Raw genomic sequence first — 19,565 nt, 5'->3', positions numbered from 1 at the left:
TATCCCGATCTTCTTTACCTCCATAGAGGGACTCAGACCGGCTAACAGCAAGGATTCAGTGCTAACAGTGCAATCTAAAATATCAAAACACAGCAATTTTAACCTTAGCTGTGTATTCATCAAGCCCCACAAATTGCATGATGTGTTCTGCATAGAAGTTGAATAGGTTGGGTGAGAGTATACAACCCTGCCAAAGTATATGGATTGTTGTTTACTTTATTTTAATGTGTTGTAAGCTGCTTTGGGTTCCGTGAGGGAGAAAAGTGGAATATAAATAAAGATGATGATGATGATGATTATTATTATTATTAAACCCTTGTGCTGGCAGGACTGCTGACTGATAGGTCAGTGATTCGAATCCGGGGAGATTAGGTTGAGCCCCCTCTGTCAGCTCCAGTTCTCCATGCTGGGACATGAGAGAAGCTTCCCACAAGGATGGTAAAACATCAAAATGTCCAGGCATCCCCTGGGCAATGTCCTTACAGAGGGCCAATTCTCACACCAGAAGCGACTTGCAGTTTCTCAAGTTGTTCCTGATACACATTAAAAAATACATGAAGACAGCAATTTTCCCAGGCAGTTAAAGAGTTTTTAAAACTTTGATCTATGGTGAACCCAAAGAAAAGACAATGTCAAATACTTTTTTAAACGTTTATTGTTGTTAAGAAGATGGAATGATAGAGAAATAGTGCAAAGAAAGATGTGCAACTGAGGGCATCATTCCTTTCCAACACCAACTTTCACAGTTTAATATTTTTTAAATTCATAATTTTTTTAAAAAAAGATGTGTGTCAGTGGAAAGATGTAGCTATTTTTCTGTATAAGAACCTTTCAATTAAAACTTTTTCAATAAGTTATGTCTGAGGAGTGGGATCATGGTATGAGCTTTTCCGGATACTCTAATTTTAAATCTGAACAAATTTTCAAAGTAGATACATCAGGAAACCAGGTTTCCATCTGAGAATGTGCATGGGTTTATAAGCTCACTTCACTGAACCCTTCATACACAAAGAAAAAAACTTAAACCTTCCTTTTATTGTTAAGGAATGGAGGTTTCGGTTATATCAAAATAGGAGAAATAATCAAGAAATTGGGTTGTTGTGAGTTTTCCGGGCCATGTGGCCATGTTCAAGAAGCATTCTCTCCTAACGTTTCTCCTGCATCTATGGCAGGTATCCTCAGAGGTTATGAGACCTCACAACCTTTGAGGATGTGTGCCATAGATGCAGGTGAAACGTCAGAAGAGAATGCTCCTGGAAAATGGACATACAGCCCGGAAAACTCACAACAACCCAGTGATTCCGGCTATGAAAGCCTTCGACAATAAATCAAGAAATTGATTATAGCTTCTACACTAAAATAAGCCATTTTCACCTTTCATATGTGAGAAATGAAGAAATGGAGTGAGTACAAGCCCAAACAATGTTGTAGCACATTCCTGTGGTTTCCGACTATATTTGAAAGCCATTTCTCGCAAACGATAGTGAGAAAAGTGATAATTCTCAGACAGCTCTACTACAAAGACCAGAAACCTTCTATCAGAAGGACACAAATATATGCCTTCATTTTCAATGAAATGGCTGACTCTTTTCTATGCTACCTTGGTTATCACCTATTTCATACCCTGTGCAATTTTATAAATGGTAGTGTTCAATACATGTGCTACCGGTCCACAGCTGGGAAGAAGAGCAGCTCACCAACAATTACAACCTCATTGGGCAACAAGAAGTTTGGACACTATTAAATGATTTACTATCACCACAAAAATGCAACTAGGAGAAGGCCTGTTAGACGACACTAAGCTGTCTGCTAGGTGAACTAGATATTACTAAGAACATTTTTCAAACCCAGATGACCCCAACATTTTTCACTACGTTTGCCATTTTTAAATGGAGGTGCTTAAGTTTTTTTGACAAGTTAAAAAAATCCTGCAATATAGAAAACGTATTTACTTCTGTATGCCATGAGAGGTTAGACTTTTCTCTGAGCCCACTGTGCTGCCTTATAAAACATCTGAAGTTTCAGAAGCAGTGCATGAGGGATGGGAAACATCCCTCCTTGAGATATTTTTGAATTGCAATTGTCATAAACTACTGGCATTGGCTGTTTTTGCTGGAACTGATATTGCAGTGTAACATGGAATATCACACATTCCCTGCACTATTATTATGGTGTAGCCCAGGAATTGTTTTAAAAGAAACATAGATGCCCACTGCCAATGAGCACAGACCTAAGCAGCACTTTGGATCACAAGAGATTTGTACAAGAGTTGGTGAGATTTTGCCCTTCATGAAAGTTATTCCTATGCAATTCATTTGTAAAAAGGAAGTACATATTAAAAATGTTACATCTGTAGTGCATATGTCATTAAATCATATAGATTATCACACTTGTTAACGCGTTTACATTCAAAATGGCAATATATTAAACAAAAAAAATACCTCACAAGATAAGTTCAGTTACATAAAATAACCTTACATTAGCTGATAAATACTGCCTTTGTGGTTTACTAAGTCCACAAACTACCTATCTTCATGTTAGCTTCTATATAGTACAACTACTAGAGGAAAACCAGATTTCTGTTCCATCTCATCATAATCAACTTATTCCACAGGCCCGTCTACCCATTTTTCTCTGGTGGGGAAAAAGCAACAATAACAAATTCAATTTCATGTAAAACATTTCATTTTGCTGTGTACCAGATCAGTAATCCCAAGATTAGAACAACCACAGCCAGACCACTAATCAGGATGCAGATCTTCTTACGAGATTTTTTCTATTAAGGGGAAACAAAAACAGAAAAAAAATCTATACTAAGAATATGGCAAAAGAAACAATTGGAAAATTACTTTTAAAATCGTAACAGTAATAGAAACTACCTACTTACACCTTGAACAATGAACTGCTGTTAAAATGTAACTGAACTTCCAAAACTGTTAACATTTTCACTACTAAAAGCCTCAAGCACATTGGAATGTTATGAACTCAGATACAAGTCGCAATACAAATACTTTTCCATTCTTTCATTGCCTCAACAACTACAATAAAGCACAAGGTAGTATTAGGAAGGACAGGACAAACTCAGTTCCAAGAGTCCACACGAGGATGAAGCTGTGACTTAGTAACACGCAATGTAATGCAGACATAAAGAACATGTCATCTCAAGACAGCGTTTATTGTTGGGACCCCTGGGGGGGGTTGTGAGGGGGGTGTCTAAGGGGTTGCCAAAGACCATCAGAAAACAGTATTTTCTGTTGGTCATGGGGGTTCTGTGTGGGAAGTTTGGCCCAATACTATCATTGGTGGAGTTCAGAATACTCTTTGATTGTAGGTGAACTATAAATCCTAGCAACTACAACTCCCAAAGTCAAGATCTACTTTCCCCAAAACCCACCAGTGTTCACATTTGGGCATATTGAGGATTCGTGCCAAGTTTGGTCCAGATCCATCATTGTTAGAGAGTCTACCATGCTCTCTGCATGTACGTGAACTATAACTAAAACTCCAAAACTCAAGGTCAATGCCCAACAAACCCTTCCAGTATTTTCTGCTGGTCATGGGAGTTCTGTGTGCCAAGATTGGTTCAATTCCATCGTTGGTGGAGATCAGAATGCTCCTTGATTGTAGGTGAACTATAAATCCCAGCAACAACAACTCCCAAATGACAAAATCACCCCCCACAACCCCATCAGTATTCAAATTTGGGCGCATCTGGTATTAGGGCCAAATTTTGTCCAGTGAATGAAAATACATCCTGCATATCAGATATTTACATTAAGATTCATAACAGTAGCAAAATTAGAGTTATAAAGTAGCAACAAAAATAATTTTATGGTTGGGGGCCACCACAACATAAGGAACTGTATTAAGGGGTTGTGGCATTAGGAAGGTTGAGAACCACTGTTTTAAGGAAACACTGGCATTTCTCAATAAATGCTTATGCCACGAATGCAAAGCATTTATAGGATTTGTTTTGCGATTGGTGCCTACTTAAGAGATAAAGGTGAATCTGTATGCAAAGTGTAGCTCCCTTTTACTCATTTCTTCTAAGGACAGCTTCCACGCTATATTGATGCCTCATTTTTTATAACTCTCTAGCTTAATGAAGTAAGGGAGGAAGCTTGCAGGGCTTTCCTAGTAGTAACACTCTTAAATTACATAATGATCGTGCTCTTGGGATGCATTGCTCTTTTGTGTGTGTGTTTCTGACTTACACTGACCCTGAGGTGAACCCATCACAGGATTTTCTTGCCAAGATTTGTTCTGAGGAGGGATGCTTTTGCCTTCTCTGAGGCTAAGAGTGTGAATTGCACAAGGTTGCCCAGTGGATTTCCATGGCTCAAACCACTTTACCATGCTGGCACTGTTATTATTTTGATACCAAGGAAACATCTACTCTTCATAGAGAAAAAAACTATTTTTCATAAGTTTGAGTCTAAAAGTGTCCACTAGAGATTGAAACAACAAGGAGAAATATATATGTTATACCTCTTTCCTTTAGATTGAATATGTATGACAAGAGGGTAAACTATTTTGTCTACAGAAAGTCAGCAAGGGTAACTGATTCAACTCTCATGTAAGACTTATGGTTTCTTGTTTCATTGCTAAGTGACAATAAATACATGGTTGCAGACGTGTTACCTGATAATAAGCAGCTCTCTGTAACTGATCATTGGCATTTTCCACGTGGACTTCTGCATTTTCTACATTTGCTTCTATGCTATCTGTACAAAAGAAGAGAAACAATAACAAAATACAGATGTATGACTTTATTACAGAGTAGACTATATACCACTCCTATGATAAACTCTGTGTCACACTATAAAACCATTGCAAAAAAAATAAAAAAATAACAGAGATACCCAGATAGGATTAAAGAATATCTTTTATCTCACCCACGATAACTAGTAAAGATTTCCCCTGATGTTAAGTCTAGTTGTGTCTGACTCTAGGGGATGGTGCTCATCTCTATTTCTAAGCTGAAGAGCTGGCATAGTCTGTAGACACCTCCAAGGTCTTGTGGCCAGCATGACTGCATGAAGCACCTCATTTGTATGTTTTCAAACTGCTAGGTTGGCAGAAGCTGGGCCTAATAGTGGGAGCTCACCCTGCTCCCCGGATTCGAACCATCAACCTTTCATTTAGCAAGTTCGGTAGCTCGGCAGTTTAATCTGCTGTGCCACCAGCCCCCCCCCCCCCCCCCAAAATGATAACTAGTGGCCTGTTATTAGAAATGATGGAGAACAACTATGCCTGATTATTAACTGGGGATGGCTACTGGGAGAATGCCACTCCTTTCTTTCAACTGCTTCACTGGCTTCTGGTTTGTTTCCAACCTGAGGTTATCTTATTGGCCTTATTTCTGCATATGACCCAGCTTATGCTTTTGACATCTTCTAGGGATGGATTTCTCTCTGTCCCATCACCTTCAGAGGAACATGTGATAGGAACAAGGCACACAGCCTTCTTAGTGACTGCTCTGGTGCTTTAGAAATCACGTGAAAACAAAACACAAAAAAACCTTGCAAAAGTAAACAAAAACATTGTGAATTTTCTAGAGACCATTTGTAGCTTATCGGTTCTTCTTTCTATTGTGCTGTCTACACATGCTCTGTAAGAGGTTCTGGAGGAAGATGGTGTTTATCTTGTGTGCTATAGAGCAGCCTTGAGATCAGTTAAAGTCTTGCTCATTCCCAGCTCAAACTATATTGCACTATTTACTGCAGACCCCCCCCCCCCCCCCCCAAATTCAAATGAAACTTGGCAAGTCATCTGGACAACCAAAAACATTAAAACATAAAAAAGCAGATGAAGTGCCCCAGCCAACATGAAGCAAATGCTGGTATACACTTACCAATCATGTCTCCCTGATCATGGATCATCATAGCCAAATCTTTAAATATCTGATTCACATCCAGGATATCTGCCTGACAGGAACATTGAAAAGATTTATTGTATTTTTTTCTGCATTGCCCATATATTTATAGAAATATAATGAAATGAAAACTAAGAAAATGAGTAATTCTCGAATGTGCCTCAACTCTAAAGAATCAACAGACAAGAGTGGTGCATGTATGACAAGTCTTTTCCACTCATTTTCCTCCTACAGCTATTTGAGCTCCTAAAAAGCCACTTTTTTGCAACTTTATGACCAGTAACAATCAATTAAAATATGATGAACAGGCACTTAATAAAGTTACTTAATCAGGAATAAATAAATTACAATATTTATTTAATCATTAGGATTGCAGAAACATTGTAAAGAACGCCATGCAAACTGCTATAATGCCATTAAAAATAGCGGAAAATGATTATTAGAAGATTCATCAGAAAAGGCTAGGTAAGAATTGGATTAGATTGCCCTTCCAACTCTATAGGTTTATGTTTCCGAACCTCAAAGATGGTATTATAACTGCCTCCTCTTTGTTTCATTTAGTTGCATTCGTACAAAATTTCCATTAAGCCACTGACCAAATTCTGCAGTTCTACTGAACTGCTAATAATTGAGAGACATTCTTCCAATGCCGAGAAAGCTCCAGTCTGCTGTGAACCTCAGAACAACTATCAGTTTGTTGTCAAAGGCTCCATATGGCACCATGGACACCATGGCGCAGATCCACACCTCTTCTGCATTAAGTGATTGATGTAGATGTGTTGAACTGCATTAAGTTCATATAAAATTTAAAGGACATTGGTTTGATGCAAATAAGATTTGATTTGGGTAAGTGGAAGGAAAGGAAGACCTCTTGTTTCAGTTAACTCTTCCTTACCCAACTCCAGCAATAACAAAAATTCACACAAAGAATATCCTGGGTTGGACTGGATGGCCCTTGTAGTCTCTTCCAACTCTATGATTCTGTCCTCTTAAATAGGCTTCAAAATGTTTATAAAGTTCAAAACGCAGGTGACATTTTGTCCTTTTCTTCCATTCCATTCCAAACCACAGGAATTTGACTGAGCCAACAGATCTGTCCATCTAACCCAGGGGTCCACAAACTTTTTAAACAGAGGGCCAGGTCATAGTCCCTCAAACTGTTGGAGGGCCGGATTATAATTTGAAAAAAACATGAATGAATTCCTATGCACACTGCACATATCTTATTTGTAGTGCAAAAAACCCTTTAGAACAATATAATAATTAAAATGAAGAACAATTTTAACAAATATAAACTTATTAGTATTTCATTGGGAAGTGTGGGCCTGCTTTTGGCTGATGAGATAGGATTGCTGTTGTTGTTGTTGTTGTTTGCTTTCAATTCGTTTCAGACTTAGGTTGACCCAGAGCGAGGGCCAGGTAAATGACCTTGGAGGGCTGTATTCGGCCCCCGGGCCATGGTTTGAGGACCCCTGATCTAACCTATTTTCATCATATTCCAATTGATTGCTTTCCCTTCCATACACTTTGCTTTACAAACGGAGAGAACTATATCCTCCACGTTTTCAGCAAATGCAAGGGGATCACCATGCACTTGGAAGCTCCTGAACCTGGAGTACATGTAGACCTAACACGTGGAATAATTTATAGCATTTCTCAGCTCACTGGTGCCTGATCCCTCCTAGTTCAAAAATAGTGAGTTATGAACAATGCTGAAAAGACATCTAAGCATCAAGCAGTCTAACAATGCCAAAAATAACATGAGCACACTATTTTTGCTCATTTCTGATGATCCTGAAGAAAGCAGCTAATAAGACAGAGAAGACAGTGCAAGTGGAATAAAAAAATAGTGGGGGCAACTTCAAAGGACATCAGCTCTCCAGAATATCTATCTTAGGACTTCTTTCAACAAAATAATGTAAAACCCTACGCCACTTACCTCTATTTTTCTAATGGCAGTTTCTCTCTCTTTAATTAGTTCAAGGTCTTGTTCTGTTATTGCCTCATATTCTTCTTGAGACTGCATCTGGTTCCATTCTTCATTGCTGAGGAAGAATGAGAAATAACAATTTACACCTCTATTACTGCAGCTGCAGTCTTCCTAAATTGAGTGTCCTTCAACTATCTGTGATTTCAGCTCGCATAGTCTTCCACTCACCATGATTGTTGGCCATGCTGGCTAGATGCTATGCAGGCTGTTGGGCATCCAGTCAGTGAAGGTTAAATTATTTTTTGTTCAATTGAATGTAGGACCTTTTGATTGTAAAAGAATACTGTCCAATATCGTTTGCATTTACTGTGATCCATTTCTTAGAATGTAAATGTGTTCACAAGCACATCTCAGAAGCATAGAATCTCTTTAAGGTATACCATGATAATCTAGAAGCAGCTGTGAATGCTTTTAACTATACTGAAGTGGTGTTGGCATGCGGGATGTGGTATATTTGAAATTATTTATTTACTTATTTATTTTATTTGGGGTGCTTCTACCCTGCCCTTCTCAACCCCCTAGGGGGGATTCAGGGTGGCTTACAAAAGGCATAATTCGATGCCTAACAATTCACAAAATACAATACAATATACAATACACAAATTTACCATATAATGTCACAGTTATAACTAATTAAAACAATCAAACAGTATACTAGCAGCAATAAAAACATCTTGTGGTCAATGTTCACCAAATCCAAGTCCGTAAACCATCTAGCATCGTCATTGTCCTTTCCTACTCTGGTCATATTGGTTGTCTTTGTCCATTTACCAGCTTACCTGAAGGCCTGGTCCCACATCCAGGTTTTTAGCTTCCTTCTGAAGGAGAGGAGGGATGTTGATGTCCTAATTTCCCCAGGGAGCGCATTCCACAGGCGAGGGGCCACCACCGAGAAGGCCCTGTCCCTCGTCCACACCAGTCTCGCTTGTGATAAAGGTGGGGCAGAGAGGAGGGGCCCCCTCAGCAGATCTTAAACTCCGAGGTGGGACGTAGAAGGAGATACGTTCGGACAGGTACGCTGGGCCGGAGCCGTAAAGGGTTTTGTAGGTCAAAACCAGCACTTTGAATTGTGCTCGGAACTGGATCGGCAGCCAGTGGAGCTGACATAGCATACAACTCCTCTGCTGCACCAGCTCCACTGGCTGCCGATTTGCTACCGGGCTCAATTCAAAGTGCTGGCGTTGGCCTATAAAGCCCTAAACGGTTCTGGCCCAAGTTACCTATCCGAATGTATCTCTGCCTATCAGCCCGCCAGGACCCTAAGATCTTTTGGGGAGGCCCTGCTCTCTATCCCACCTGCTTCACAGGTGCGGCTGGCGGGGACGAGAGACAGGGCCTTTTCTGTGGTGGCCCCCTCGGCTGTGGAATGCCCTTCCTATGGAGGTAAGATCAGCCCCCTCGCTAATGGTGTTCCGAAGAAGATTAAAAACTTGGATGTTTGAACGGGCATTCGGTTAAACAGTGCAATGAATGTGATGATTACAGGAATGGAAATTTGGACGACGGATTGGATCACGACTCTAGTTATGAGATGCATTGTGTTGTCTATTGTTGTGTCAATATTGTATATTATGCTTTTATGGTTTTAAATTGTATATCGTTGATTGATTCTTATCCTTGTTGTAAACCGCGTTGAGTTGCCTGTTGGGCTGAGAAACTGCGGTATACAAGTAAAGTAAATAAATAAATAAAATAAATAGCAGGGGGGTGGTATGCTCCCTGTATGATGCTCCAGTGAGTAATCTAGCCGCCGCCCGTTGGACTAATTGAAGTTTCCGAACAGTCTTCAAAGGCAACCCCACGTAGAGCATGTTGCAGTAATAAGAGACCTGTTTATCTCAAAACACCTGTATCAATCTTAGAGGAGAAGCAGCACATTTTAAAATATACTGACAGGTACTCTCCAAGGTGGCTAAACTTGTGCCCAGCCAGCTTTTCACAACCTGATGTCCTCCAGATATTTTGGTTTATTTTCAGTGGACACACCATCTTTTACTTTCAATCCAGAACTTCATCCATGATTTAACTTGGATACCCAATTCTAATTTGGATAGATGCCGTGGTTTAAGGATACTATATCTTGCCAAGATGAACTTTTGCAAACTCGGATGCAAGTGAGGGATCTACTGGTACAAAGAGCCCAGGGTACATCCCAATCACATATACAGGGTTAGTCAAAATGCATAGGCCAATAAGCCATTCAATTGAATGGCTTATTGGCCTATGCATTTTGACTAACCCTGTATAATGACTTAGTTGCAACTTCAGAATCCAACCATTCTTGCTAAAAATCAAAAGTTTGAAAAGTATTTGCAACAAGAATGAGTATACCAGGCATGAGCAAACTTGGGCCCTCCAAGTGTTTTGGACTTCAATTCCCACAATTCCTGGCCTCAGGCTCCTTCCTTTTCCCCCTCAGTCGCTTAAGCAGCTGAGGGAGAAAAGGAAAGGGCCTGAGGCTAGGAACTGCGCAAGTTGATGTCCAAAACACCTGGAGGGCCCAAGTTTGCCCATGCCTGAGTTATATGCTGTGCATGTCTTCCTTCTTAAGAAAGGAAGATTTGGCCACGGTAGTCCATGATCTTGTCACATCTCGAATAGACTACTGCAACATGCTCTATGTGGGGCTGCTTTTAAGGTTTACTGGAAGCTTCAAGGAGTCCAGCGGGCAGCAGTCAGGTTTCTATCTGGAGTGGAGTACAGGGAGCATACAACTCCCTTGTTGCACCAGCTCCACTGGCTGCCAGTCTTCTACCAAGCACAATTCAAAGTGCTAGCTTTAGCCTCTAAAGCCCTAAATTATTAGGGTAACTAAGTTTACCTGTCTGAACATATCTCTCCCTGTGAACCATCTTGAAGGTTAAAATAGTTGGGGGAGGCCCTGCTCTCGATCCCACCCCTCTTGCAGTTGCAACTGGTGGGGATGAGAGACAGGGCCTTATTGGTGGTGGCCCCTCAGCTATGGAAGTCCCTCCCCAGCAACATTAGATCAGTTCCCTCCCTCCTGACCTTTAGGAAGAAAATGAAGACATGGTTATGGGACCAAGCATTTGCACAATGATTCCCAGTGCAACAATGTGCAATAATGAACAATGCAAATGACAATTGGAATGGCTCCTGGAATATGCTTTTGGACTCTGTGATTTTAAGTAATTGCTTTAAGTTATATGTTTTAATTATGTGACTTTAAAGTATATATTATTTTAATTTTTATATATATTCATGGCATTAAAGTGTGCCTTTGTTGTGAGCCACCCTGAGTCCCCTTCGGGGTGTGACGGGTGGGATATAAATGTGATAAATAAATAAGTTGAAACATGAATATTTTTGTATTTGAAGGGACAGAGGTAAGGACTTTCTCAAAGCAACAGATATTACCTGTCAAATGACATCAACTGTTCTTCCCTGCTCTTCTCATCTGCCTGTAAAAACAAATTGGTTCTAAGTCAGGCAAGGCAGGATTTGTATTACAACAAGTTGGGAGAATGTGATGTAACCATAAGAACATTTAGTACAACACTAGCCTGAACTTCCTGCTGATTTCAATAGACATAACATTAAACACACACACACACACACCAGAAGATTTTGCAATATCTCATGTCCAAGAGAAAATAACTCACAAGGCTGTCTTTTTGACCAGGTTTCCAAAGTCAATAAACAAAGTCACTGCTCATATGGATTAGTACCAGTAGTCATAGTGGTAGTAGTAAAAAAGTTTCCTCCTGATCATATGTATAGTCAACTGAGGTTTGAACACAAAACCTGTTTCTCTTACATCATTCAGCCAACTTGTACAATATCAATACTAATGGTGGAATGGCTCTTGAATTTTGACAGGGTCAAAAAAGGAAATGAATGAAGGAGGGATGGTCATGTTCCAAAAATATTGTAGGGCAAGCCACTTCAAATCCACCACCTCCAAACTGGAATCCAGATAGATTTTTGAACCACGTCATACTGAATCCCTATTTCAGTATCATGCCTGCTGAAAAGTGGAGAGAATCACTTCAGCCTTCACAAACAGGCAGCATGGAGGATCAGTGATGGAATCTGGCTAAAACTAGAACCAAATATGGCCAGATCAATAAGAGACTATGCAAAAGAAATTTCATAAAAAGTAGCTATATTTCAACAAAGCATCAAAGCCAGACATTGCATTTAGTAATGGATTGGCCAACAACTTACACTGAGTCGGGAACCAGCTCTTGCCCGGGCGACAGTTTCCTTCTCTTTTTCTGACACTCTTCTCTGCACTGCTTGGAAGTTATTTAAGGCTGCAGAAAAGTCATTCATTAAGCGCTCCTTTTGAAGCTTCTGCTGGCGCTACAAAACAGAGAATTGTCTTGTCATTTATTGTACCAACAATACCAAAGAAAACTCAACAACTTCATACATTTCTTCTTCCCTTATTTCTAGCCCAACCATCTTACATCTGTTACTGTAACTCTAGAGCAATGCTTACCAAATGTTTAATGTTGGTGACACTTTTTAGACCTGTATCATTTTGATACATAGTAATTCAGTTTCACTGGCAAACCAAAGTTTAAACCAACCACTTATAATAGATGCAGACACATACATAAATTGTAAATACAAAATTTTGGGGGACAAATCATTGCATTTATATATTTTAAAATATATGATTGATTGCTTATTTCACATAGACCAGGGATTCTTTAACTTTGACTGAAGCCCATCTACACTGCCATATAAAATCCAGATTATTTGCTTTGAACTGGATTATATGGCAGTGTAGACTCATATAATCCAGTTCAAAGCAGATAACCTGGATTGAAAATTTGATTATTTTGATTATATGGCAGCATAGATCGAGCCTGGCTTTTCTTGCTGGGGAGAATTGGATTGAACTGGATGGTTCTGGGGATCTCTTCCAACTCTACAGTGCCTCAAATCTAAACTCTGTTTCTGGGTATATTTGACTCTGATTCCAAAAATAGCACCAGCTTTCCCCTACCAGCTCTAGTTTTTGAGATTCAGAGCATATGCCATCAACCGGTTACCCTCTGTTAGGCCATACAAAACTATGATAACCATATCTAAGAAACTAGAGCTGATGCAGTCTATCCAAAACAGTTTTCAGATTCAGTGCCTCAAATAATTCAAGGAACAGGCCTGAAAACCAAAACACCAATAATTTTTTTGTTGGGCTGTGTTGTTGTTATTTGTTACCATCCTCCCTGCAAGGTTTGGGGTAAGGTACAACATAGATAAAATCACAACAACAACAATTATTATTATTCAGACTGATAGAGTTTTGGATCACAATATTCCTGATCTCATGATCGTGTTAAAAAACAAAGCATGGACTCATCGATGTTGCAATCCCAGGCGACAGCAGAATTGAAGAGAAGCAACTGGAAAGCTTACAAGATATGAGTATATAAAGATTGAACTGCAAAGACTTTGGCACAAGCCAGTCAAGGTGGTCCCAGTGGTGACTGACACACTGGGTGCAGTGCCTAAAGACCTTGGCCTGCACTTAAAAACAGTTGGCACTGACAAAATTACCATCTGTCAGCTGCAAAATGCCACCCTGCTTGAATCTGCATGCATTATTCGCTGATACATCACATAGTCCTAGGCACTTGGGAAGTGTCTGATGTGTGATGTGTATCAAATAATAATAATTTTATTTATTACCTGCCTCTCCTGATGGCTCGAGGCAGGGTACAACAAATTCAAAAACATATGAACATAAAATATATACAATAAATTACACAAATAAAAGCATACAACAAATAAAAAACCTTGCACCAAACACATTAAAAGGCAGGCATAATTTTAAAACACATTAAAATCATTTGTCGTTATAAAATGCAAGTTTAAATTCAGAATTAAAAATTGGCTGCCAGAGAATTAGGTTTTTAATTGTGTTTTAAATTCTGACAGCTTGTTTGGTATCACTATTAGCAGTGTGTGTGTGTGTGTGTGTGTGTGTGAAGAAGAAAATTCTTAAGAGCAAGCCAGAGTATTTGATCACCTTAACAGTTTAAAGGTTTTTAAGTGTTTTAATTGGATTTTAATAAATGGTTTAATTTAATTCTATTCTAATATCTTGTGGATTTTAAATTGTATTTTTAATGCTGTGAGCTGCTCTGTATTTTAATTGGGAAGAAAAAAAGCAATATATAAATTAAGATTTTACATGTATAGATATATACATACATACATACATACTCAACTTAATAGGAAGCAAAACAAACACTGAGCAATAAGGGGAATAACAGAGGAGGAGAAAGGCTGAAAGGAAAAGCAGGGGGAGAAGGAGCAGCATCAGTCAAGGTGCCTCTGGAGATGCGCAGAGCACCCTTCCCTAGAAAAAAAAAGCTCTCTCTTCCCCATTTTTTCCTGATTGTGTGCCTGAGGGTGGCCTGAAAGTGGCCTCTAACACTCACCAAACATGTTTAAAACCAAACCAAGAATGTGCAACTTGGAAGTCCCTGAACAGACTCAGAAGTGGAGTGGGAAGATCAAAAGACAACCTGAAAAAATGGCACTACCTAAAACAATCCTCCACCTTGGGTGACTGTGGAGCAGAACAAACAACTCTGCATCTGTATGCTTGTCCACAATGTCCTGCCTCACGTACAGAGGAAGAATTGTTTAAAGTTACAGACAATCCGGTCATTGTTTTCCATTTATGGTAAAAAAATATTTTGCTGCTTGTACTCCTATTTTTATCAGTTTTATACTTACTTATGCAATGCTTTGATACAAAATAAATAAACCCATCAAACATAATGCCTGTACTCTCAAATATCTAAAAGCACAACAAGTACCATTAGAAACAATAGTTTTCTTTCAATCCATCAAAACTACAGAAAGACTTCACAAACCTGTTCTGATGTAGATAAGGGGAGTGGTAAGGAACCCAATTCCTTCAGGTATTCATTGGTCTCTTTGGCGAGTTGGTTTGCTGTGTGCTGCAACTGTTGCCTGTGAAAAATGCATTGTTTAGCTTTGGTTTCTAGATTCTTCAAATTGTAACATTATGTCAGAACTGGAAGAATGTTACTCATATTTTTTTGTTTAGTTTCCTTATGCAGTGAGTTGTGATGGCCATACAATCCCTGTTGTGTGTCCTAAAATGTTAACATTTCACATGCTACAGAGTTACAGAGGTCAACAAGCACTCCTAAATTGAAAGCCTTTTTATATCAGGCTATAAAAGAGAGGCCGCTTTACCTTTGCCCAACTGTTATCCAGAAGCCATTACACTTGGCTGAGAAATTTCATAACATTAAGACCTTATGCCTGACTTTGGGGGTGTGGCTGTAAGTGAAAGTCCTCTCACTTTAGCTCTCTGTGGGGGAGAAGCAATTCGCACAAGAAAGCTAGTTTACGGGATCTAAAACTGGCAGTAACTCTTTCTAGGAATAGAAGGAGAAAGATTGTCCACATGAGCCAATTTCTCTTAGTGATCCATGAATCCAGAAAAGGGAGTAGCAGTCACAGAAAAGACAGTGGCTTGAGTCATCATCACAACTCTCTGCAAAATACATCCCAACTTTCAATCTGGACACTCCAGGAAAAACACACCCTTTCAGTATAATAAATAAACTGAAAAGAAGAGTGAACATTGGGCATGTCCTCAATTTAAGACAAGTTTTTTTTACTTGAACCTTTACATCTAGGACCTTAATATTCTCCAGGGAGGCCCTGCTCTCGGTCCCACCACCATTGCAGTCGCATTTGGTGGGGACGAGAGACAGGGCCTTCTTCGTGGTGGCCTCTCAGCTGTGAAACTCCCTCCCCAATGAGGTTAGATCTGCCCCCTCCCTCCAGACCTTCCGGAAGAAACTTAAATCCTGGTTACGGGATCAAGCATTCACAGAACAGTTTGTTTATTGGGGAAGACAAGATTTTATTGGATCGTACTTGGACTGATTTGGGTGACGATTTAAATTCTGGTGATTTTAATATATATTTATAATTATTTTAATTGTATATGCATGTATTTATGTGTTTTATATTATGTTTGGCATTGAATTGTTGCCTGTTTGAAAACTGTTCCAGAGGTCGAGAAGGACGGGGTATAACTGTTTTAAATAAATAAATACTTCTCCATTAACTCTAATAATTTGTTCCATCAACCCCAGACATTAGTGCTAAGAATTTCAACATCTCACTCAATATTCTGCTTTGACACTATAATGTCAAGGTTAAGGATTGTGTAGAATGATGATACTTACAGGTTTTCCTGCAGTTTGCTGGAGTCCTGTTTGGTTCCCAGCTGGTTTATCAAGTTCTTTATCTGTGATGCTATAGAAGCAAAAGTAATGATCTGTTATAATTTTGCCATGCATGTTATCCATGAAGCAGGTGCTGCTAAGAAAATATGTCTCAACTCATATTCTGATAGAAACTATGCTTATCTGAATAGATTGCATTGGCTTCAATTTCGGTAATGTGCAAAGTATTTCAAAATGCAATTTTACTAGCCAACACACTTCCCAATGTGTTGAATTATTTGATGCAACACAAAGTTGTCTTTCAATGAATGAAATATAGTCAAATTCAGAGAATTAAAAAAACCTCTCTTGCTATTGTAAAGATAATGATTACAAAACACAGGCTGACAAAGCCTGTCAATCCAACAGATCATTTTGGTGCCTGTGGGAACCAATGGCAATGCAAGGCCGAGCCTTGGGTAGATCACATAGGATTATGAGGCTATGGGTAGGAAAACGAAGGATCTTGAGGTCATAATTTCATCTGTTCTCCCAGTTCAAGGCTGTGACCCAGGAAGGGAGAGAAGGATAACAGAAGCGAATAACTGTATTTGCAGATAGTGCCAATAGAAACAAATTGACTTCCTGGTCTGAGGTTTAATAAAGTTGGACTTCTGGCAAAGGATGACTTCCACCTCCCAGAGGTTGGTAGAAATGTTTTTTGCTAGGAGCCTCGCACATTTGACGAGAAGGGCTTTAAGCGGAGTTATCTAGGAGAGTATTTGCATAGGCAGGAGTTTATCAAATCTTGGAAGCCAGGTTGAGTGTATCTGGGGAAAAATAAAGTGGAAAAGAAACTAAATGAGTGTTGCTGAGGTCTACAACAGACCTCCAAGCTAGACTGAGGACTTGGATAAGCAGCTCCATTGGCTGCCTATATGTTTCTGGGCCCAATTCAAATTGCAGATTATTACCTATAAAGCCCTATACGGTTTGGGTCCTGACTATTTATGCAACCACATCTCTGTTCAGACTTTAAGATTTGCTTTGGGGGAGGGGGGTCTTCTCATAGTCCCACCTCCATCACAAGCGCAGTTGGTGGGGATGAAGGAGAGGGCCTTCTCGGTAGTAGCCCACTAGCTCTGGAACACCCTCCTCAGGGAGATCAGGCAAGCTTCTATGCTTTGATGTTCCAGAAGGAATTGAAAGCCTGGCTTTATAAACAGGCTTATGGCAATAAAATGACAAAGGTTTCCCCTTGACATTAAGTCTAGTTGTGTCCGACTCTGGAGGTTGGTGCTCATCTCCATTTTTAAGCCAAAGAGCTGGCATTGTCCGTAGACACCTCCAAAGTAATGTGGCCAGCATGACTGCATGGAGCACCATTAAATATAATAACATCCAGCGGTTGATTTAATGGAAACAACTTTTAACTGGATTTTATTATCTTTATTTAACCAGACCAGTGACTGAGATGTTTTAATGGGTTTTAAACAACATAATTATTGTTTTATTGATGGATGATGGTTTGGTGTCAATTTAATATGTTTGTTTTCACTTTATATTGACTTTGTGTTGTTAATTTGTTGATTTAACTAGCCGCCCCCTGCCACGCGTTGTGTTGGGCCCAGAATGTGTATATGTGTTTTGTGTGTGTATATATTTGTGTATATGTGTATATATGTGGTTTTGCGCATGCGTTCTAATGTGGGTTTTTTTGGCCTTTAGTCTCTCCCATTGTGCTTTTCGGTGTTTTTATGAGTGATGGTCACTCGTTGACCTGAGAGGTGTCTTGTATCCACATTTGGTGTCAATTCGTCCAGTGGTTTTTGAGTTATGTCAATCCCACAAACGAACATTATATTCGGTTGTTGTAGGTTTTTCCGGGCTATATGGCCATGGTCTAGAGGCATTCTCTCCTGATGTTTTGCCTGCATCTGTGGCAAGCATCCTCAGAGGTAGTGAGGTCTGTTGGAACTAGGAAAATGGGTTTATATATCTGTGGAATGACCAGGTTGGGACAAAGGACTCTTGTCTGCTGGAGCTAGGTGTGAATAGGTTCTTGTAGGTTTTTTTCGAGCTATAGGGCCATGTTCTAGAGGCATTTCTCCTGATGTTTCGCCTGCATCTATGGTAAGCATCCTCAGAGGTAGTGAGGTCTGTTGGAATTAGGACAATGGGTTTACATATCTGTGGAATGGCTGGGGTGGGGCAAGGAGCTCTTCCCTGCTGGAGCTAGGTGTGAATGTTTCAACTGATCACCTTCATTAGCATTTGAAGGCCTGGCTGAGCCTGGGAAAATCCCCTGTTGAGAGGTGTTAATATGTGCCTGATTGTTTACTCTCTGTTGTTTTGCTGTTGTAATTTTAGAGTTTTTTTTAATATTGGTAGCCAGATTTTGTTCATTTTTCATGGTTTCCTCCTTTCTGTTGAAATTGTCCACATGCTTGTGGATTTCAACGGCTTCTCTGTGTAGTCTGACATGGTGGTTACATTTTTATTTATACAGATTAATAATATGTGTTTACATTTTAGTAAAGCTGTAACCCCCCCCCCCCTTGAGCTTGTGAGAAGAGGCAAACAAGAAATAAAACTAAAACTATTATTATTATTACTACTAAGCATCTTGCATGAATAGCCGAAGCTCATTTGCTCACTCACTAGGCACCTTGCAAGAGCAGCTGAAACTAACTTTTTGAACCATCCAAGGATTGGTCTGGGAACAGAAGGGAGCCTGTAGTAGGAACTTTTTGGTGATGAGAGGAAACCATCAGTGTAGCTACGTGGTATAGTGCAGGCATGGGCCAACTTGGGCCTTCCAGGTGTTTTGGACTTCAACTCCCACCATTCCTCACAGCCTCAGGCCCTTTCCTTTCCCCCCTCAGCCGCTTAAGCGGCTGAGGGGGGAAAGGAAAGGGCCTGAGGCTGTGAGGAATGGTGGGAGTTGAAGTCCAAAACACCCGGAAGGCCCAAGTTGGCCCATGCCTTGTATAGTGTTTAGGCATTTAAATATAAGCTGCATCTTAGTCCCATAGACTCACTGCTCTGTGCCAGGCGCTGGACATTGGTGCTGCAGATCTGGATGATAGCGTTGAAATCCCGGGGCGGAAAGCCCCCGGGCCTGTAAGTCTCCAACGGCCCGTAAGACATGGTTGAAGCGGGAGCTCACGAAACCAGAAGCGCCGAAATCGAAGAAGAAGAGCCAAGCCGGGCAGCCACCACCTTGACCGCGACGCACGCGCAGAACGAAGGCCTGGCTCTTCCCCTCTCCGCGCAGGCGCACAAAATAAACCCGGAAGTGACCGCTTAAGTCGCAGGGCTTAGGCTGAGGGCGTGACGGGCAGTGGAGGAGGAGACATGTGCGCATGCGTCGCGCCGGGTGCCTGACGCGGGAGCGCTTCCTGGTTGCCATAGCAACGCAGTGTTGCGGCCTGGAGTCATTTCTGATTTTAGAGCCTGGTCATGTTTTTTTTTTAAATATACTAGTTTGGGCGTTGGCTGGATT

General features: G+C 40.3%; 1 protein-coding gene across 1 annotated transcript; it reads right to left on the bottom strand.

The window, feature by feature from the left end:
• Window positions 1–637: 637 nt before the first annotated feature.
• Window positions 638–19,349, bottom strand: STX12 (syntaxin 12). Its single transcript, XM_060783982.2, has 9 exons — window positions 19,102–19,349; window positions 16,082–16,151; window positions 14,726–14,825; window positions 12,054–12,191; window positions 11,244–11,287; window positions 7,815–7,920; window positions 5,855–5,927; window positions 4,642–4,724; window positions 638–2,776 (listed from the first exon to the last, which is right to left on the bottom strand). Exons 1-9 carry the CDS (start codon window positions 19,208–19,210, stop codon window positions 2,684–2,686), a joined length of 816 nt encoding a protein of 271 aa, XP_060639965.2. The 5' UTR covers window positions 19,211–19,349; the 3' UTR covers window positions 638–2,683.
• Window positions 19,350–19,565: the final 216 nt, after the last annotated feature.

Source organism: Anolis sagrei, chromosome X (assembly GCF_037176765.1).
Source record: "Anolis sagrei isolate rAnoSag1 chromosome X, rAnoSag1.mat, whole genome shotgun sequence".
NCBI lineage: Eukaryota > Metazoa > Chordata > Lepidosauria > Squamata > Dactyloidae > Anolis > Anolis sagrei.
Note: the sequence above shows the minus strand (reverse complement) of the source record. Positions and strands in the feature narration are given on the sequence as shown.